A 16,723-nucleotide genomic window follows, 5' to 3' on the forward strand; every position below is an offset into this window, starting at 1 on the left:
TCGGGGACGAGGTGTTTGTGGGTTTTGAGTCTTTTAAAGGGGGGGGGAGGGTATTTTGGCAAGATTGTTCATAAGTAATTAAACACGCACATACTCTTCAACTGAGGAATTCTGCTAGGAGTTCATCCTATAGCGGAATTCAAACATGTGCCTGGAAACATGTACAAGAAGGACGTTTGTCAGAGCTACAAGCCTAAAAGCAGCGTAAATGTCTACTCATATGAGGGGCTGGTTAAATCTGTGATGATGTGTGGGTGCAGAGCAGCACCACCAGCTTTGAGAAACCAGGAACTAGATCTGTGGATAGGCAGGAGAAGGCTGCTGAAATGTTAGAAAAGTAGTAGCACTGATAGTGTCTGGAAGGACATACCAGGCCACTTGGAGGCTTGGGTGGGGGCAGAGCCATATGATTTGCCTGAAAGCTCTAGGACCTTTACAAATTTTACACGGGTTCCTTTCCATTGAAAAACTCTAATGTTAAAATTAGAAAACATTTTATAATTATAAATGAATGTTATATTTAAAAACTGTTGGTAAAAACGATATAATCAAGTTTTAAATGATACCTGCTAACAATTTCTTTAGCAATAGGGGAACGATTTTCTCCCCCTGTGGTAAATTTTTAAGATGTAGTAGGCAGCTGATAGTATATGAATTCATTTCCCACTCAAGGTAGCCAAAGGCTGAGCCTGTGTTTTACTCCTTTGTTTTTAGGTCCCGGCCTGTGATTAATATTCAGAAAACGGTCACCATAACACCTGACACGATTGACCTCCGCCAGAAAACGTTATGTGGGGCGCCTAGCGGGATATGGTGAGAGCTTCCACCGTATGCATGTAACGCCCTCAGCTTCGTACTTCTGCTTTATGATGATCCTGTTGCTCTAAGGAGCCACAGACATCAGTAAGACAGAAATGGACAAGGGGACAGGGACTCGGTCAAGTGAACATAAAACCTTTTACTGCGCACTCCATGGGCAGTGCGGGGACTTCAGAGCTGGGGACCATGGGGTGGTTTGTTTTGTTTTGTTTTTTCCTACCGCAGTCATGCATTCTTTAAAGAATATGTGTTTGATTTTATACAGCCTCAAGGTGAAGGCCTGTTTTGAATACACTGCCAAACCCACAGGTTACAATCCTTCGATATGTAAGTACCTAGTACATTTTAAAAATGATATATATGTTCTGTCTGCCATGTTGAAAGTTCTGCATATGTAACAGAAAAAAATAAAATTGCACTGGCCAAACTGGGTTCACAAAGTCTTGTTTAAGGAATTCCTTGCATCTGTCATTTTCTCTTTAATCAGGAGGGTGAAGCCCATGAGGGGATAACTCTCCATTTGGTCCTCATTTGAATTTTCCAGAGCGGATGGTTTAGGACAGCATGCCTTGGAAAAGTACTCATTTGCTACCACAACCGTTTCCTCCATTTCTGCCTTTGAAGAGCAACGTGGAAAATTGGTTTTGTGGTTGTGAGGTGGTGGGTGGTGGTTGTAGAAGAGTGAGTGCCGGAGCCTAAGCATTACGCAGAATTGCTGGCTTAGTGTCTCTTCGTTCCCTGGTCCCCTCCCAGAGGCCTCCCCGGCCTAGAACACCCACGGTGTGTCCCTGCGTGCAGGCTCCTGGGGGACTGGAAGGCTGGTCTTGAGAAATCAGAGCCTTGGGCTCTGCTCTCGGTTGCAGCTCCGAGGCTGGTTGACCCTGTAGTGCTGAGCAAACCTCAACATTTGAGTTTTCATTTTCTTATCAGTAATAAAAATGCCTCTAATCGGAATTACTGCATAGGATTGTGGTGGAGAGCAAAGGAGATATTTTGGCTAAAGCCATCTGTCATTTATAAGGTATTATTCTGCTTCCTTTTCTTTATAGTCCAAACAGGATCTTATTTTATTTTTTTATTTTAAGATTTTATTTATTCATGAGACAGAGGCAGAGACATAGGCAGAAGGAGAAGCAGGCTCCCTGCGGGGAGCCCGATGTGGGACTCGATCCCAGGACCCCGGGATCACGACCTGAGCGAATGAGAAACACTCAGCCACTGAGCCACATACATGTCCCCAAACAGGATTTTTTGCTGCACATTTAGACAAGGCTAACGACACCCACCAAAGCCTTCTGTAGTAGGTTTTAGTAATAGCCATATGTTTTCAGGTATAAGCTACTTGCTCTAGCTCCAGAGTGCAGATGGGGACAAAGGAATTTAAAGAAAAGCTTTCCCTCAAAGAGCAAGGTGATCCTGGGTCAGGCGATCGTCCCAGCAGCCCGGTATGATGGCGTAGGATGCCACCAAGGGAAGCTTTCTAGAGGGAGAGGGTGGTTTGCTGTTTTTACTTTCCCTTGAGGTAATGAGTTTTCTTAAGTTTCCTTCTTGTTATGTAAAGTATTACTCTGTTTTCTTTATTAAAAAGATATCTCTTCTAATATCCCAGAATTTGGCAAATAAATCTGTCTTCCCCCAGTTCACATTGTCACAGGCCCACTTTCCCATTTCAGGCCTCCATCTTGCCGTATTTGAAGCTGTCCTCAGGCAGCTGTCTCCTGCTTTAGCCTCTCTCCCAGGGATCTGCAGACCTCATGGGGAGCATGCTTGGTGTTGCTGTATTGTGGTTTGTGCACAGGGTGGGGGTGGCCTTTCACTTGGCCTTTTGAGGTGGCCGGTATGTCACTGAGTATTGGAAACGATTCTTTGCATGACTTTCATGGAGAGGAAAGTGTCTCCTACAATTCCTCACACTCTGTCATCCTGTTATTGTTTGTGTTGTTCCCACCCAAACGCCAATACCTTACCTTGCCTGTTTGGTTAACAGGCGTGTTTGACCACTGTGTTTGGAGTAGCCTGGAGAGACAAGAAGTTGTGATTCTTTGACTAGATGAAGAGAGGAAATGGGGCAGTGTTTTTATTCTATTAGTCCTTTTCCCCACACCACTCTGACCATAGATGTGAGATCTCATCAGAGCACTCCTTGTCTTCCCCCATATCCATCAATCATTTCCCTAAAATTCCAAACTTTGTTCTGGCTTTTAATGCAGCATTTGGTGTCCTGTGTATTAATTTCATATTCAATAACTACGCCATTAACTAATTATTTATTAACAATTCTATTAGCCAAGTATTTTACTGATGGTGTATTACAGATAGAACTTTTTTCTGTGAGGATGTTTAGAAGGGACCCTGCTTTTCGTTGCCTGTTCTTCCTCAGTATTGGGAAATTCTAAAATAAATAAAACTTCCAGGGATCCCTGGGTGGCTCAGCAGTTAAGCGTCTGCCTTCAGCTCAGGACCTGATCCTGGAGTCCCAGGATCGAGTCCCACATCGGGCTCCCTGCATTGAGCCTGCTTCTCCCTCTCCCTCTGCGTGTCTCTGCCTCTCTCTCTGTCTCCCATGAATAAATAAAATCTTTAAAAAACAAACAAACAAACAAAACAAATCAAACTTCCACAAGGCTGCATAAGTTAATACAGCTAAAACCTGTTCCCAGTGTCTGAGACTGTGAGCTTATTGTTTGATCAGGCTATTTTAACTGAGTAGGCCTCAGATGGGGTGTTCCATACATACAGATATTTATAATTGAGCCTTAATGAGTATTCTACTTGGCTTGCCCCTCAAAAGGTCAGCAAAGGTGGCCTGCAAGGATTTTAAGATGATGTGAACTGTCTGGCGGGTTAGAGAAGGTTAGAGTGGGCTTGGTAGATAAACGGTTTTAATGCACCCACACCCTCCCCTACTTTTGCTATGAGGGGCACTCAGCATGTGAGCCTTCATCTGGTTCATTGTGAAGTTAACAGGTCATTGATAAATGGATGATGTCAGGGCTACAAGGCTAAAATGGAAGCACATTCCATTTGGCAGAAATTACTATCGAAACTGTCAGTGTTTCTAAATTTTGGACTTCTGTTATCTCAATCGCTATTGTTCTGGCAGATGAATAACGTCCTGTTGTTTGCGTGCGTGTCTGTATGTGCATTGGTGTGTGTGCTGATGTGGTGCCAGTCACTCCCGCTTCCATTCATCTCTTCTAAAAATCCTATTTATACCGGGTGTTGTCCCGTTGCTGGAGACCGCAGTGGCCAGCAGACTGCTGTGGCCCCTGTCCACACTTCTGCCTGGGGAAGATGGGCAATCACAGCACAGTGGCTGATTGTAGAGACTGGGGAAACGGAATCCTGTCAGATCCCCCAGGAGAGGCCAGGAACGTCCTCCTGGAGGAAGTGATGTCCACATTGAGATCTGAAGGAGGAGCAGAGTTAGCCAGGCAGTCAGGGGGAGGTGGAGTGAGCCGGGGCCAGCTGGCAGAGGACGATGGCGACTCAGGCAGAGGCCCGGGGGCAGTGGGAACCTGGACACCTAAGGGGCTTCATACAGCAGTTGTCTTGAGTGTTTGTGAGAGACTTCAAAGCTGACGCCGCCTCCGTCCCTCACTGTGTGATCCTGGGCCAGTCACCTAGGTCTGTGGGCCTCCGTTTCTTCATTTGCAGGAAGAGGGTGTTAAAGTATAAAATGTTCTTTGAGGCCTCTTCTGAACTCCCAACATGAATATTAAGAACGTGGGTGGTTCATTTTCTGTGTTTTCTGGAAAAGATTTTTTTCCTTGAGGCCGCATTCTCTGGCCCTGTACACACTTTGGTTTGCTTCCCCTTCTGATGGTGAGTGAGTGACTGAGTAATGAATGAACGAAAATAATTTAAATATTGTCCCATAAAGAAACAGAGTAGCTACCTCCAGCAAACCAGCAAAGAATGCATTCTGAAGTTGAGAAATGAGATTTTGATCATCCAAATCCTGGCTTGCCTCCAAGCCCCGTTACTAGAGGTAATCAAGAACCGGATGTGCCTCCTAGGGCTTTGGAGGTTGGAAACTTTCATTGTGGGAGGTACCACAGCGGACAAATGGGCCCTCTAGACTCCAGAGGAATAGGTTTTACCTTTTGGTTCTTTTGTTTTTTAAGAATTTATTTATTAGAGAGAGAGAAAGAGAGAGAGAGAGAGGGGCAGAGACACAGGCAGAGGGAGAAGCAGGTTCCATGCAGGGAGCCCGACCTGGGATCCATCCGAGGTCTCCAGGATCACACCCTGGGCTGAAGGTGGCGCTAAACCGCTGTGCCACCGGGGCTGCCCCCTTTCAGTTCTTTTAAGTGAAAAGTCTCCTGTCGTCAAAAGACTTCTCTATCTCTAATATATATTATTCCCATTTTATATAACTGCTCTTTATCAGTGCTTCGTAAACTTTAATTTGTAAGAACCCCCTGATAATCCTGTTAAAATGCATGTTCTGCTTAAGTGGGTCTGGCTGCGGTTTGAGGTTCTGAACGCCCAGCAGACCCAAGGAGAAGCTGCTGTTGCTGAATATGCCCGTGAGGGGCCCTGCAAGGAACAGATGGGATGGGAGTCTGCAGGCCTTTACGGGGTGGGGGGTGGGGGGCATTATCTTTAGTTCTCCGAGTTCTTGAAGTTTAGCCAGAAATCCTTGGCTGCTGCTCAGAGGTTTTGACTTATTCTCGAGCTCCCCCAGGTGGCCCAGTGGAAATTTAACTTCAAAAACTGTTAACAGCAGGGGGGCGGGAAAGGACGTCTTGATTTGAAACACCATAAATCAGTCAAAATGTACATTCTCGGGGAATATGAAGAGCCACACATGCAGTGGGAAAAGTATTCTGAACGAGGAATTAAAATAATGTGACAGGGCACTCACTGTACTTCTAGCTCAACTGTACATAGATACACTTTAAGTTCATGTGATCTTTGTCCATTTTATCTAGCAATTTTGGGCACACTGGAGGCTGAAAAGGAGAGAAGAAAATCTGGGCTGTCATCAAGAGTTCAGTTTCGAAACCAAGGCTCTGAGCCCCGGTACACTCAGGAGCTGACTCTGAACAGACAGAAGCAGAAGGCCTGCATGGAGGAAACCCTGTGGCTCCAGGTGAGGCCCGCGGATGTCAAGGCAGTCGTTAGGACAGAAGTTGGGTGTTATGGTGGCACGTGTAGATTTCTGAAATTTATACCAGCAGCCTATTATTATCCCGGACAAAAGGAAGCATTGTCTGGAGTTCCCCAGTAGCATTGGTACCATGCTTGACTCTGCATACTTTTCAGGAAAACATCAGAGATAAACTGCGTCCCATTCCCATAACTGCTTCAGTAGAGATCCAAGAGCCAAACACGCGGAGGAGAGTGAATTCGCTTCCAGAAATTCTTCCAATTCTGAATTCAAACGAACCCAAGACAGTTCACAGAGAGGTAAGTCTTCCTGACTTTGGTATTGCCAGAGCTTTTGCCATATTACTAGGCTACATCACACGTCTTTGAAGGCAGTGGGATTTTACTTTTTAAAGTCCATTCTCTTGTATTAAATAAGCTTTCTAATATATGCAGAGTTTGTTTGAGATCTGTTTCCCAAATTAACCATGAATATAGAAACATGGAATACAGTTTGGAGCCCAGAGAGTGTTCTTTTTGATCATTTTTGGCCACCGCAACTTACTACTTACTCTCACATTAGGTTTCTCCTATGGCCATATATAGAAAGAAAAATAAATTGCATTTTACCATTGAGAATATTAATAGGTAGAAAATAAACTTGTTAGTCTGAATGCTAAAATCAAGGAAGATAAGGTTCAGCAAGGCAGAAAAGGATTAGCCATGAAATAGTCATTTAGTGGCTTTGTAGCCTATGTAATCTTAGGAAGACAATTTGTATTACATGGCTTGCTGTATGCCTCCTGTGAGGTGGGGCCTATTGGCTAGGGTTCAGGGGGGCTGAGACACAAGAATAGGCTGGGGCGCGGTGGCATCCTGATTTGGCATTGTCCGGCTTCTGAATCTGCCCCCCCCCCCCCCCCTGAAGCCTTTCAGAAGTGAGTCCTTGCTGCTTTAGGCTTAGGAGATGGTGGCTCAGTCCACACACTGTGTCTTCATTGTCAACCAAGTGTAGTTCCTGATGCTTTTATATTCCTTTTCCATAGACTTTGGATGTTTGTGATTATCACATGAATATTTATGCACGTTCCTAGCTCTGTAGTCCTGTTGAACATAACAAGCAATGAGATAGCTTTCCCGCTTGTCAGTGCGATTATTCAGTGCCCATTGGCACTGTGCCGTTTGTTTTCCTGACCTTAAACTCCGTTTCCTCGTGTGTACGATGGAGCCCACAATAGTGTCCTCATACGTCTGTTGTGAGCATTAAGGGAGTAAAGCTGTGGGCCTTTGGGCAAGTCACTTAACCTTTCAGAGTCTAAATGTCCTCATTGGTAATATGGAGATACCACAAGCCTACTTTATAGGGCTACTGTAAGAAGTACAGTAATAATAATGCTGCTACCCAAAGCCCATGGCCAAGTGGCAGAGCCAGGTTTGGAGTGTGGACCTGTGTGGCTGCCAGGCTCGTGCTTTTTCCTACACCTCAGTGGCCTGGTCAATGTGTGTGTGTTTAAGGAGTCCTTTATTCCTGAGAGACACAGAGGGAGGCAGAGACACAGGCAGAGGGAGAAGCAGGCTCCCTGCAGGGAGCCCGACGTGGGACTCGATCCCGGGACCCCAGGATCACGCCCTGGGCCAAAGGCAGACACTGAACATACTGAGGGGCCCCCTCAGTGTGTGTTCTTAAAGCACCGCTCTGTTCAAGGACAGAGTTAGAAGACGGTTCAGTTAAAGGCCCTGGGTGCCAGGCAGGTACACCGGAAGCTTTTGCAGTAGTAAATGTCGCAAAGGGAAAGGGCTGTACGGAAACAGCCAGTCACTGTTGCTGGTCCCAAGTGGCATGCATTCCGATGGTTTTGTTTCCCTACAGGTGCACTTCTTAAAAGAGGGATGCGGAGACGACAACATATGTAACAGCAACCTTAAACTGGAATATAAATTTTGTACCCGAGAAGGAAGTCAGGACAAATTTTCTTATTTACCAATGTAAGAATCGCCCTGCCATCCTAGCAAAAATGACCGGCTTTGCAGTGGGTCACTGGAAATGTACTGAGGATTTTGTCGCTTTTGTTTTATTTTTGTGTGTGTTATAGTCAAAAAGGTGTCCCAGAACTAGTTCTGAAAGACCAGAAGGACATTGCTTTAGAAATAACGGTGACAAACAGCCCTTCCAATCCAAGGGACCCCACGAAGGACGGAGATGACGCTCACGAAGCCAAACTCGTGGCAACCTTCCCGGACACTCTGACTTACTCGGCATACAGAGAACTGAGGGCTTTCCCTGTAAGTGATTTTGGAGAGCAGCTAGGAGGGAAAACCCAGCACTGTGCGCAAGGAAACGCGTGGTGATTTCGTGTTTTTCTGTCACAGGAGAAGCAGCTGAGTTGTGTTGCCAACCAGAACGGCTCGCAAGTGGACTGTGAGCTTGGAAATCCTTTTAAAAGAAATTCCAGCGTAGGTGACGCCTTCACATACTGTGCTGTGCCCTGTGTCACGCCATCACCGGGTCAACCTGCTTGGTCTGGGCTAACGTCTATTTCTGTTTTTTTTTTTTTTTTTTTTTTTTAGGTGACTTTTTATTTGATTTTAAGTACAACTGAGGTCACCTTTGACACCACAGACCTGGATATTAATCTGAAGTTGGAAACGTAAGCGTTACTTCAACCTTTTCATTCAGAATTATTTCATGAAAACACAGCCAGTCCATGAATTGGCTCTGCTCTGACTCATAAAAGAAGCGTAATTGTAATGAGGAAACTGTTAAAATGAAACCCTATTGTTTCCTTTTCATTTTCAGAACAAGCAATCAAGATAATTTGGCTTCAATTACAGCTACGGCAAAAGTGGTTATCGAACTGCTTTTATCGGTCTCAGGGTAAGTGTTTGTGTTTAGCATAACAAATCAGTGTTTAAAAGAACCATTTACAGTCCTCGCTAAAACTGGTGTTTTTTAATTTAACAGAGTTGCTAAACCTTCCCAGGTGTATTTTGGAGGTACAGTTGTCGGTGAGCAAGCTATGAAATCTGAAGATGAGGTGGGAAGTTTGATAGAGTATGAGTTCAGGGTAAGTTGCAGCGGTTGGTCTTTCTATTACATCTACCAACAGCGAACATACGCTGCATGTGGTAATATGTGTAATACGTACTGTGATTTTAATAAAAGTAGATAGGCAACTTTAATATGCGATATCAACATTAATAAATACTACAAAATAAGCATGATAAATGCTCAGTTAGAAGTGAGTTCACCGATTTTTTTTAAGCCACATGCTGGCTTACAGTAAAAGTTCTGTCCTCCAGAATGGAGAACACAGCTGTCATTCAACATAGGACTTTGTTCAAAATCCAGATCCAAAAAACAACAACAACAACAACAACAAAAAAAAAACAAAATCCAGATCCATTTGATAATTTTCTTATTAGAGAGTTTTAATGTCTAAGTGGTGTAGGGACAAAGGAATACCCCGCCCCTCCCCAGAGTCTGTCTGTAAAACAAAGAAAAAATCTCAAAGTAATTTATATCTGGCTTTAGAAAGTGTTGGGATTTATTTCCTCCTCCCTTGTAAGGTGATCTCTCTTACTGCGTGTGGTTGATGTTCCCTCACATTTTATAAGCCCAGTGCCAGGGAGGAACTTGAATGATTGCTCTGAAGCATTTCTAAGCAAGAATCACAGTGACTCTGTTTGAACCTAAGTAAGTGCTTGGTACAGAGGCGGCTCATAACTTCTCTGTGGGTTTAGGTCTGCACGACTCCAAGCAGCCAAGAAAGCATAGTGACCGTGGTTGAGGTGAAAGTCTGAGATGGCAAGAACGTGCCCACCCCTGACCCCAGCAGGATGAAGGGCCTGAGTTCTGCTCTGTGTGTCTCAGCATTACAGACACAGCTGTGACAGGTGCTGGTGGCGGTGGTACAGACACCTGCACAGGTGTGGCTGAAAGATGCACCTCTGGGTTCCAGAGCAGTTCAGCACCCCTGCCCCCCACACCCACACACACAGCTCCTACATCGTTCGGCTTCTGCTGCAGGAAGCTGCTCTGTTCCGGGCTTGGACTCATGAGCCATGAGTGTCCTAATGGTTTTACTCTGGCTCTCAGCTGCTACCCAAGCTCCCCACAGCCACCCTTGTAGTAGAAGACAGGCGGTGTCATTTTCGCAGAAGGGGCTTCCCAGAGCAGGCTGTTGGTGCACCACCGTAGCAGAGGCTCTTGTCTGCCCTGCAGGGAGGTTCCAGAGCCACGCACGCACACTTGTGATCTCCCCGGAGCTGCGGATTCTGGTGCACACAGCAGTTCCTGGGCTGTATGAACAGTGGTTTCTCTTTTACCTTTTCTAGGCCTGAATCTCTATTTCAGGCACCCTTATTTATCTGTAGGCCATTTTTGGAGCCTATACTTTTCATTGTAGGATTATGCCAGATATTTTGGCTTTTTTTCCTTGGCAACAGGAGCTGCTCCTTAATTTTATGAAAGAATTACACTGAGATATAATACGTATTATTTTCTAACAGGTAATTAACTTGGGTAAACCTCTGAAAAACCTTGGCACAGCAACCTTGAATATCCAGTGGCCAAAAGAAATTAGCAATGGAAAATGGTTGCTCTATTTGGTGAAAGTCGAGTCCAAAGGATTGGAGAGGATAGCTTGTGAGCCACGGGGTGAGATAAACTTCCTGAAACTAAAGGTACGTTGCTTTACCCTGTGTCTCCATAGTGTAAATAAAGGAAGCTAACTTTTCTGAGGAAAATCATTACTTTCCTTAGGAAGGCGACCGAGTGGCATGCCGGCTACTGCTTTGGTGTCCGTTTCTCTTATAGTTAAGTAAGGAGATCAGGCTGAGGATTTCTGCTGATTCACTGCCATTGGGGCACATTAGCCAGGGTGACTCAGTACTCGTGGAGGGAAATGACGTTTTCTGGAGCTTGAGGACCCAGTGTGACCTAGAAAGAGGACCGGGATGTGCTTCTGGGGTGATCCACTCAGTGTTAGCTCCCAGTAGAACCTAACTCATTGCAAAAGATACTGGCACCTCAGCTTTCATTCCTGATTTTTTTTTTTTTAAGATTTTATTTATTTATTCACTCATGAGAGACACAGAGAGGCAGACACACAGGCAGAGGGAGAAGCAGGCTCCCTGCAGGGAGCCCTATGTGGGACTTGATCCCAGGACCCCAGGATCACGCCCTGAGCCACCCAAGCGTCCTTCATTCCTAATTTCTAAAATAGTTATCCAGTATTGATGGTGTCTTGGGCACTGTGCCTTAAGCATTTTATTTGCCTTTTCTCATTTCATTCTCTCGAGGTCTTTTTCTTACCCCTACCATTTCACAGATGAGAACATTGAGATTCAGAGAGATTAACGTGCTAAGAATCACACGGCAGTCAAGACACAGATTTTGCATTCAGGCTCAGCCCCGCCTGTTTTCAAAGCCTCCATGCTTAACCGCTCTGTGCTGCTGCTGCACACTCCTATTACCGGTTTATCATTTAGGCTCCAGTTTGACCTGCTTTGTTATTGCATGTCTGTTTCTTTTTCTTAGTTTTTTAAAACCCTTGTTAAGGGCTGATTATGAACAGATTGCAGTGAGGGGACTACTGTGTTTAGGTTCTGAGGTGACTGGGTATGATCAGCATTCACAGTTGATAGCTTATAGAAGGATCCTCTGCTCATCAGCTTTGAGAAACAAGATAGTCCAGTGTTAATTTTCCAAGGAAAATGCTATTGTACAACTTCTTATGCAGATTAGTTTTCAGTGCTTTACTTTGAATAAGTTACATACTTATCCTTTTGGCTTTTTTCTGTTCTTTAGTGTCATTTATTTATTCAAGATGTGCTGACTTTTTACCATGTGTCAGTTCTCGAGCTGGGTTCTAGGGATACAGGGATGAGATGTGATGCCTCGTCCCAGGATGCTCGGCTTAGTGAGGAGACAGAAGAACAAAGCAAGCCCCCCTTTTCTTCACCAGAGTTTTAAAGTCAGTGGGGGGCACCTGGGTGGCTCAGTGGTTTAGCGCTGCCTTCAGCCCAGGGCCTGATCCTGGAGTCCTGGGATCGAGTCCCACGTCGGGCTCCCTGCATGGAGCCTACTTCTCCCTCTGCCTGTGTCTCTGCCTCTCTGTGTCTCTCATGAATAAATAAGGAAAGCATTAAAAAAAAATAAAGTCAGAGTATTTTACACTTCAGTTATTTATGTGCTTTGGGTGACAGGAGATGGGTGAATGTTAATTGCTGATTGTGTGAATTTGGCATCACTTGGGAGGGAGTTCTCAGGTCTGTGCAATAGTGACAAAGAATTACATTAAGTAGAACTATTTTGGATATAATTTCTTTTCAGGAGTCTCACAACTCAAGAAGGAAACGGGAAATTGCTGAAAAACAGATAGAGGATAGCAGAAAGTTTTCCTTATTTGCTGAAAGAAAATATCAGACCCTTGTAAGTATTTTTTTTCAATGGCTGTATTTGCCAGACGGCGGCAGGAAGGCCTTCCCCATACCGTTGGGTTTTGACTCTCACTGTCTTCTCCCCAGAACTGCAGCACGAATGTGCGCTGTGTGAACATAAGCTGCCCGCTGCGAGGGCTGGACAGCAAGGCCTCTGTTGTTCTGCGCTCGAGGTTATGGAACAGCACGTTTCTAGAGGTTTGGCCCTGCCCAAGGCTGTCCCCTGGAAGTCACTTGCTATTTCTGAGGACATTTCTCACTTCCTTAACCCACTTGTCAACTTTGTGTCCAAACAGGAATATTCCAAAATGAACTACTTGGACATTCTCGTGCGGGCTTCCATTGACGTAGCCGCCGCTGCCGAGAATATCAAGCTGCCGAATGCTGGCACTCAGGTGAGCGGTTCCTCAGCCTTCACGGAGTTCAGAGTACATCTCTCCTTTTCCACCCCATGCCACAGCCTGAGGATCTGCTGTCTTGGCACTCTGTCCCCTCACAACACCATTACCCCCATCAAGGAGAAGTCATGATGCTTTAAGGCACTTCCACTCCAAGCTGTATTTTAATAGAATCATTGAGAAAAGAACTACATCCAGGGTCCTTCCTCTAGTTCTGCAGTACTCACGGTAGATTTGAGGGCCACTGGCCCACTGAAAGAATGGGTGTGTCTCCCACCTTTTGTAGAAACCCCAGGTCTGGGCCTGGGTGGCTCAGCGGTTTAGCGCCGCCTTTTGCCCAGGGTATGATCCTGGAGACCTAGGATTGAGTCCCATGTCGGGCTCTCCCTGCTTGGAGCCTTCTTCTCCCTCTGCCTGTGTCTCTGCCCCTGTCTCTCTATCTCTCTCATGAATAAATAAATAAAATCTTAAAAAAAGAAACCCCAGGTCTGATACTGTCCCCAGTGACAGCAACCACCATGTTATGGAGTAGCTCATGGCTGGTGGCCAGCTGTAGTTATTAGAAAAAGATCTATTTACATATGAATCCAGACTTGAGTCTTACAAAGTCAGTCCTTGGTTACGCGCCTTGGAACAAGTCTCTCTCTCTCTCAGCCACGTAGCAGTCTTTGGAATAACTGAAGGAAACTGGCATGCCCCTTGGACAGGTCTCTCACTGTTCAGAGCAAAGCCTCCAGCTCTTCAGTTACCCATCATGCCAGGCCCTCTCCTTCGTGGGCTGGCCCTAGTCAGGTGGTGTGATTCCTGGATGGGCAGTGTGGGTGTGTCCTCTGCCTCGTTCGGCACACCCTGAGGCCCTGACTCCCAATACTGCGGCTACTATCGGTCGGTCTAAAACTTGGCTTTTCAGTGTACATAGAAGATTCTGTTTGCACTTCTAGCAGCTACTGTTCTTATTTATACTTATGTTTTCTTAACAGAAACTTCTAGCAGTTTTTGTTCTGTTGAAACTTCCAGGTGTTTTCAACAGAATGTGTTATCAAGCTGTAGCTCCCATATTCCATTCATGAGAAATTTTTAAAAATCTAAATGCATGCTTTTATTTTTTATTTTTTTATTTTATCTTTTAAATATTTTATTTACTTATTCATTCATGAGAGACAGAGAGAGGCAGAGACACAGGCAGAGGGAGAAGCAGGCTCCATGCAGGGAGCCCGACGTGGGACGTGGGACCCGATCCCAGGTCTCTAGGATCACACCCTGGGCTGAAGGTGGCGCTAAACCACTAAGCCACCCGGGCTGCCCCTAAATGCATGCTTTTAAATGTATGCTCACGTTTCGTGCAATTTGCTTGTGGTCCATCGTTTCAGTTCACAAAGTAGTTCTGAGTCTCTACCATTGCCTCCTCTTAGCTTTCCGTCCCTGCATGCTTTGTCCTTTTCAAAGCTGAGGAGCATGCCTTCTGTGAGAAAAGTACTGAACAGAACTGGCAGCAGTGGCTGTGGGGGCACACTGGGAAGGGCTCCCTGTGGGGTGGAGCCCATAGAGGCTTGTAGCGTGCTCTTGAGATAGAATGCATGTCATGGACCACAGTGTTTTGCAAAAAGAGACTGGATGGAGAAAGATTGTGAGTACCTTGTCCCCAAGGTAATCTTAGGAAGTGCTTTGGCTTCAGTCCTGTGAGTAAGCTCAAAGTGCAGTGAGCGCCCTGGGCCCTGGTTTCTGAATACAGTGACCCTTAGCTGTCACAGCCTTTCATCCCGGGGCGCCTGGGTGGCTCAGTTGGTTAAGTGTCTGCCTTCAGCTTAGATCATGATCCTGGGGTCCTGGGATCGAGCCCGTCAGGCTCTGTGCTCAGCAAGTCTGCTTCTCCCTCTCCCTCTGCACCCCCCACCACCACTCATTTTCTCAATCTCTCTCTCTCTCAAATAAATAAAATCTAAAAAAAAAAAAAAAAAAAAAAAAAAATCTATCCAAACTAGGAGACATCTGTCTGAGGCATATGCTAAACTGGGCAGGATGCTGGGACAAGAGTTATAAATCAGGACTGTTCTGGGCTCACCAGGACATGGTCCCCGGCCTTAGATTATCTTTGCATACCCACTGTAGCCCACCTTTCTGCCTCTTACCAGTAAGGCGTCATAAGGGACTGTCAACGGAGCCAGAACCTCGGTGAGATCCCTTCTCTGCCCCTCTGACTGGAGGCAGCTGCTCTTACTTTCTGTAACTTTAAATCAGTAACCGGGAGAATCATGGAGTTTTTAGAGCTGGAAAAAGAACACACTTTAGAGGAAGGGGACAAACACTAATAATGCATTAATAAAATGTCCACAGTTTACTAGGCGTTTTATCTGTGTGTAGTCCTGTAAACCTCAGAAGGACAAGGTAGACACTGTACTCCTAAAAAAAAAAAAAGGAAGCAGGCACAGCAGGGGGATGCCAGTTGGGGTCGTGAATTGAAACCTGGAAGACTGGTTGGTTTCAGGGCTCCTGTTCATTTTGGTTCTGTAATACCATTCTCCCTGTCAAGTCCCCAGATCTCAAATACAGATGAGAAAACAATCCAAGGGAGGTTGTCTTTCCCTCAGGGTCACAGGGCCTGCAGGCATGTGGAGGGAGACCAGATGTTGGGCTCACAAGCCCTCATCAAGTGCTCTTCTTTCCTTGGAAGGTGATGGAACCAGGGCCCTGGTACTCAGTCTTGTGGCTGGTCACACATGCAAGTCAAGTTCTCTTGGGCATTTCATGTGAGGGTGTGGAGAACTCGTGTATGCTAATGGAAATTGGAATCTCTGCTGTGATCCTATCGGCTTGTTTAATACTTGGTAGATATATGAACGGAATCCTAGCTTATGTCTAGAATGCATTTCTTTTGAAAACGGCGACATTTTCTTACCTCTAGTCTTCTAGTACCTCTTCTACTGACTTGTGTTTTTGAGCGACAACAGCTCCAATGTCCTATCTACAGATTTCTTTAGCAATTTAAGGCACACTTTTTCTGGGCCTAAAGATTTGAGCTTAATTCAAGTGTCAGGATGCTTTTCCTTTTTTTTTTTTTTTCTCTCCCATATTATGGGTTTCAGTTTCATCTTTATCTTGGTGCATCTGTCCTTCCCGGCCTGAAGATCCATTTTCTTTGGAAACAGAAGCCGGAGAGGTGGGGGTAATTCAGTCTTGTCTTTCCATCTTCATATTAAAAGTTCTCCTTGCTTTTACTTTAATCCTGGCTTTAAGAAGAAAGAAAGAAAAAAAAAAAAAACCCTTTTAGTTTCCTTATAACCCAACCAATTTTAAGAGCTGTTTGTTTACTTTTCAATACAACACTTTTAACACATTGTTATAACAGATCTGGTCACCTAATTGAGCCAGAAAAAAGGGTTACATTTTAGCATCAGTTAAATCCATCCAGTTTACAAGCACTTATTAAGGATACACTGCCTTCCCTGCACAAATTTTAAGGAAGCGAAAAGTTCAGTAAGACACTGTGAACTGTTAAGAATTTCATGGTCTAGGGAATGGTGAACCAAGAGATAATTGTTGAACTGAGCAGAGGAAGGAAGAGATTGTCGTTCCTAAGAAAAGGCACATGATTTTTCAGGGGAAGGTGATTTTTCAGCTTCTTTCTTCTTTCAGAGAATTTGAGATACGGATCCTTTTATAAGATGGGTTTCTGATATGAGGAACACTCACTAAGGGAATGAGGTCTTTAATAGAGAGTTTTGGGAAAGATAGGAAAATACCTTCGTGGAGTGATTTCTTGCGCTGATGTTCAGTAAGAGTAGAGGGTATTACGTTACAGAGTGATTCGGGGAAATCATTTTGGCTGTGAGTAAGTGAATGAGTCTAAGCTCTGCTCACGCGTGATGGAATTTGATGTGTCAGCAGAGCTTAAGCCCCAGTTTCCCTTCAGGGACACATAATGGATGAGGTTCACAGGCATAGGTCATCCCTATGGAAATGCCTGAATTTTA

The 16,723-nt window shown here is 45.1% G+C and overlaps 1 protein-coding gene across 2 annotated transcripts in view; it reads left to right on the top strand.

Annotated features, from left to right (window-relative positions):
• Positions 1-16,723, top strand: part of ITGA6 (integrin subunit alpha 6) — an 82,447-nt gene that overhangs the window by 53,012 nt on the left and 12,712 nt on the right. For both annotated transcript variants that reach the window (XM_041774015.1, XM_041774016.1), the window contains exons 10-23: positions 715-813; positions 1,085-1,146; positions 5,757-5,917; positions 6,091-6,234; positions 7,784-7,899; positions 8,007-8,196; positions 8,284-8,367; positions 8,482-8,561; positions 8,711-8,788; positions 8,876-8,978; positions 10,423-10,596; positions 12,248-12,346; positions 12,442-12,552; positions 12,651-12,749. In XM_041774015.1, the coding sequence (XP_041629949.1) occupies positions 715-813; positions 1,085-1,146; positions 5,757-5,917; positions 6,091-6,234; positions 7,784-7,899; positions 8,007-8,196; positions 8,284-8,367; positions 8,482-8,561; positions 8,711-8,788; positions 8,876-8,978; positions 10,423-10,596; positions 12,248-12,346; positions 12,442-12,552; positions 12,651-12,749 (1,600 nt within the window). The remainder of the gene's footprint in view (positions 1-714; positions 814-1,084; positions 1,147-5,756; positions 5,918-6,090; positions 6,235-7,783; positions 7,900-8,006; positions 8,197-8,283; positions 8,368-8,481; positions 8,562-8,710; positions 8,789-8,875; positions 8,979-10,422; positions 10,597-12,247; positions 12,347-12,441; positions 12,553-12,650; positions 12,750-16,723) is intronic.

This window comes from Vulpes lagopus, chromosome 11 (genome assembly GCF_018345385.1).
Source record: "Vulpes lagopus strain Blue_001 chromosome 11, ASM1834538v1, whole genome shotgun sequence".
NCBI lineage: Eukaryota > Metazoa > Chordata > Mammalia > Carnivora > Canidae > Vulpes > Vulpes lagopus.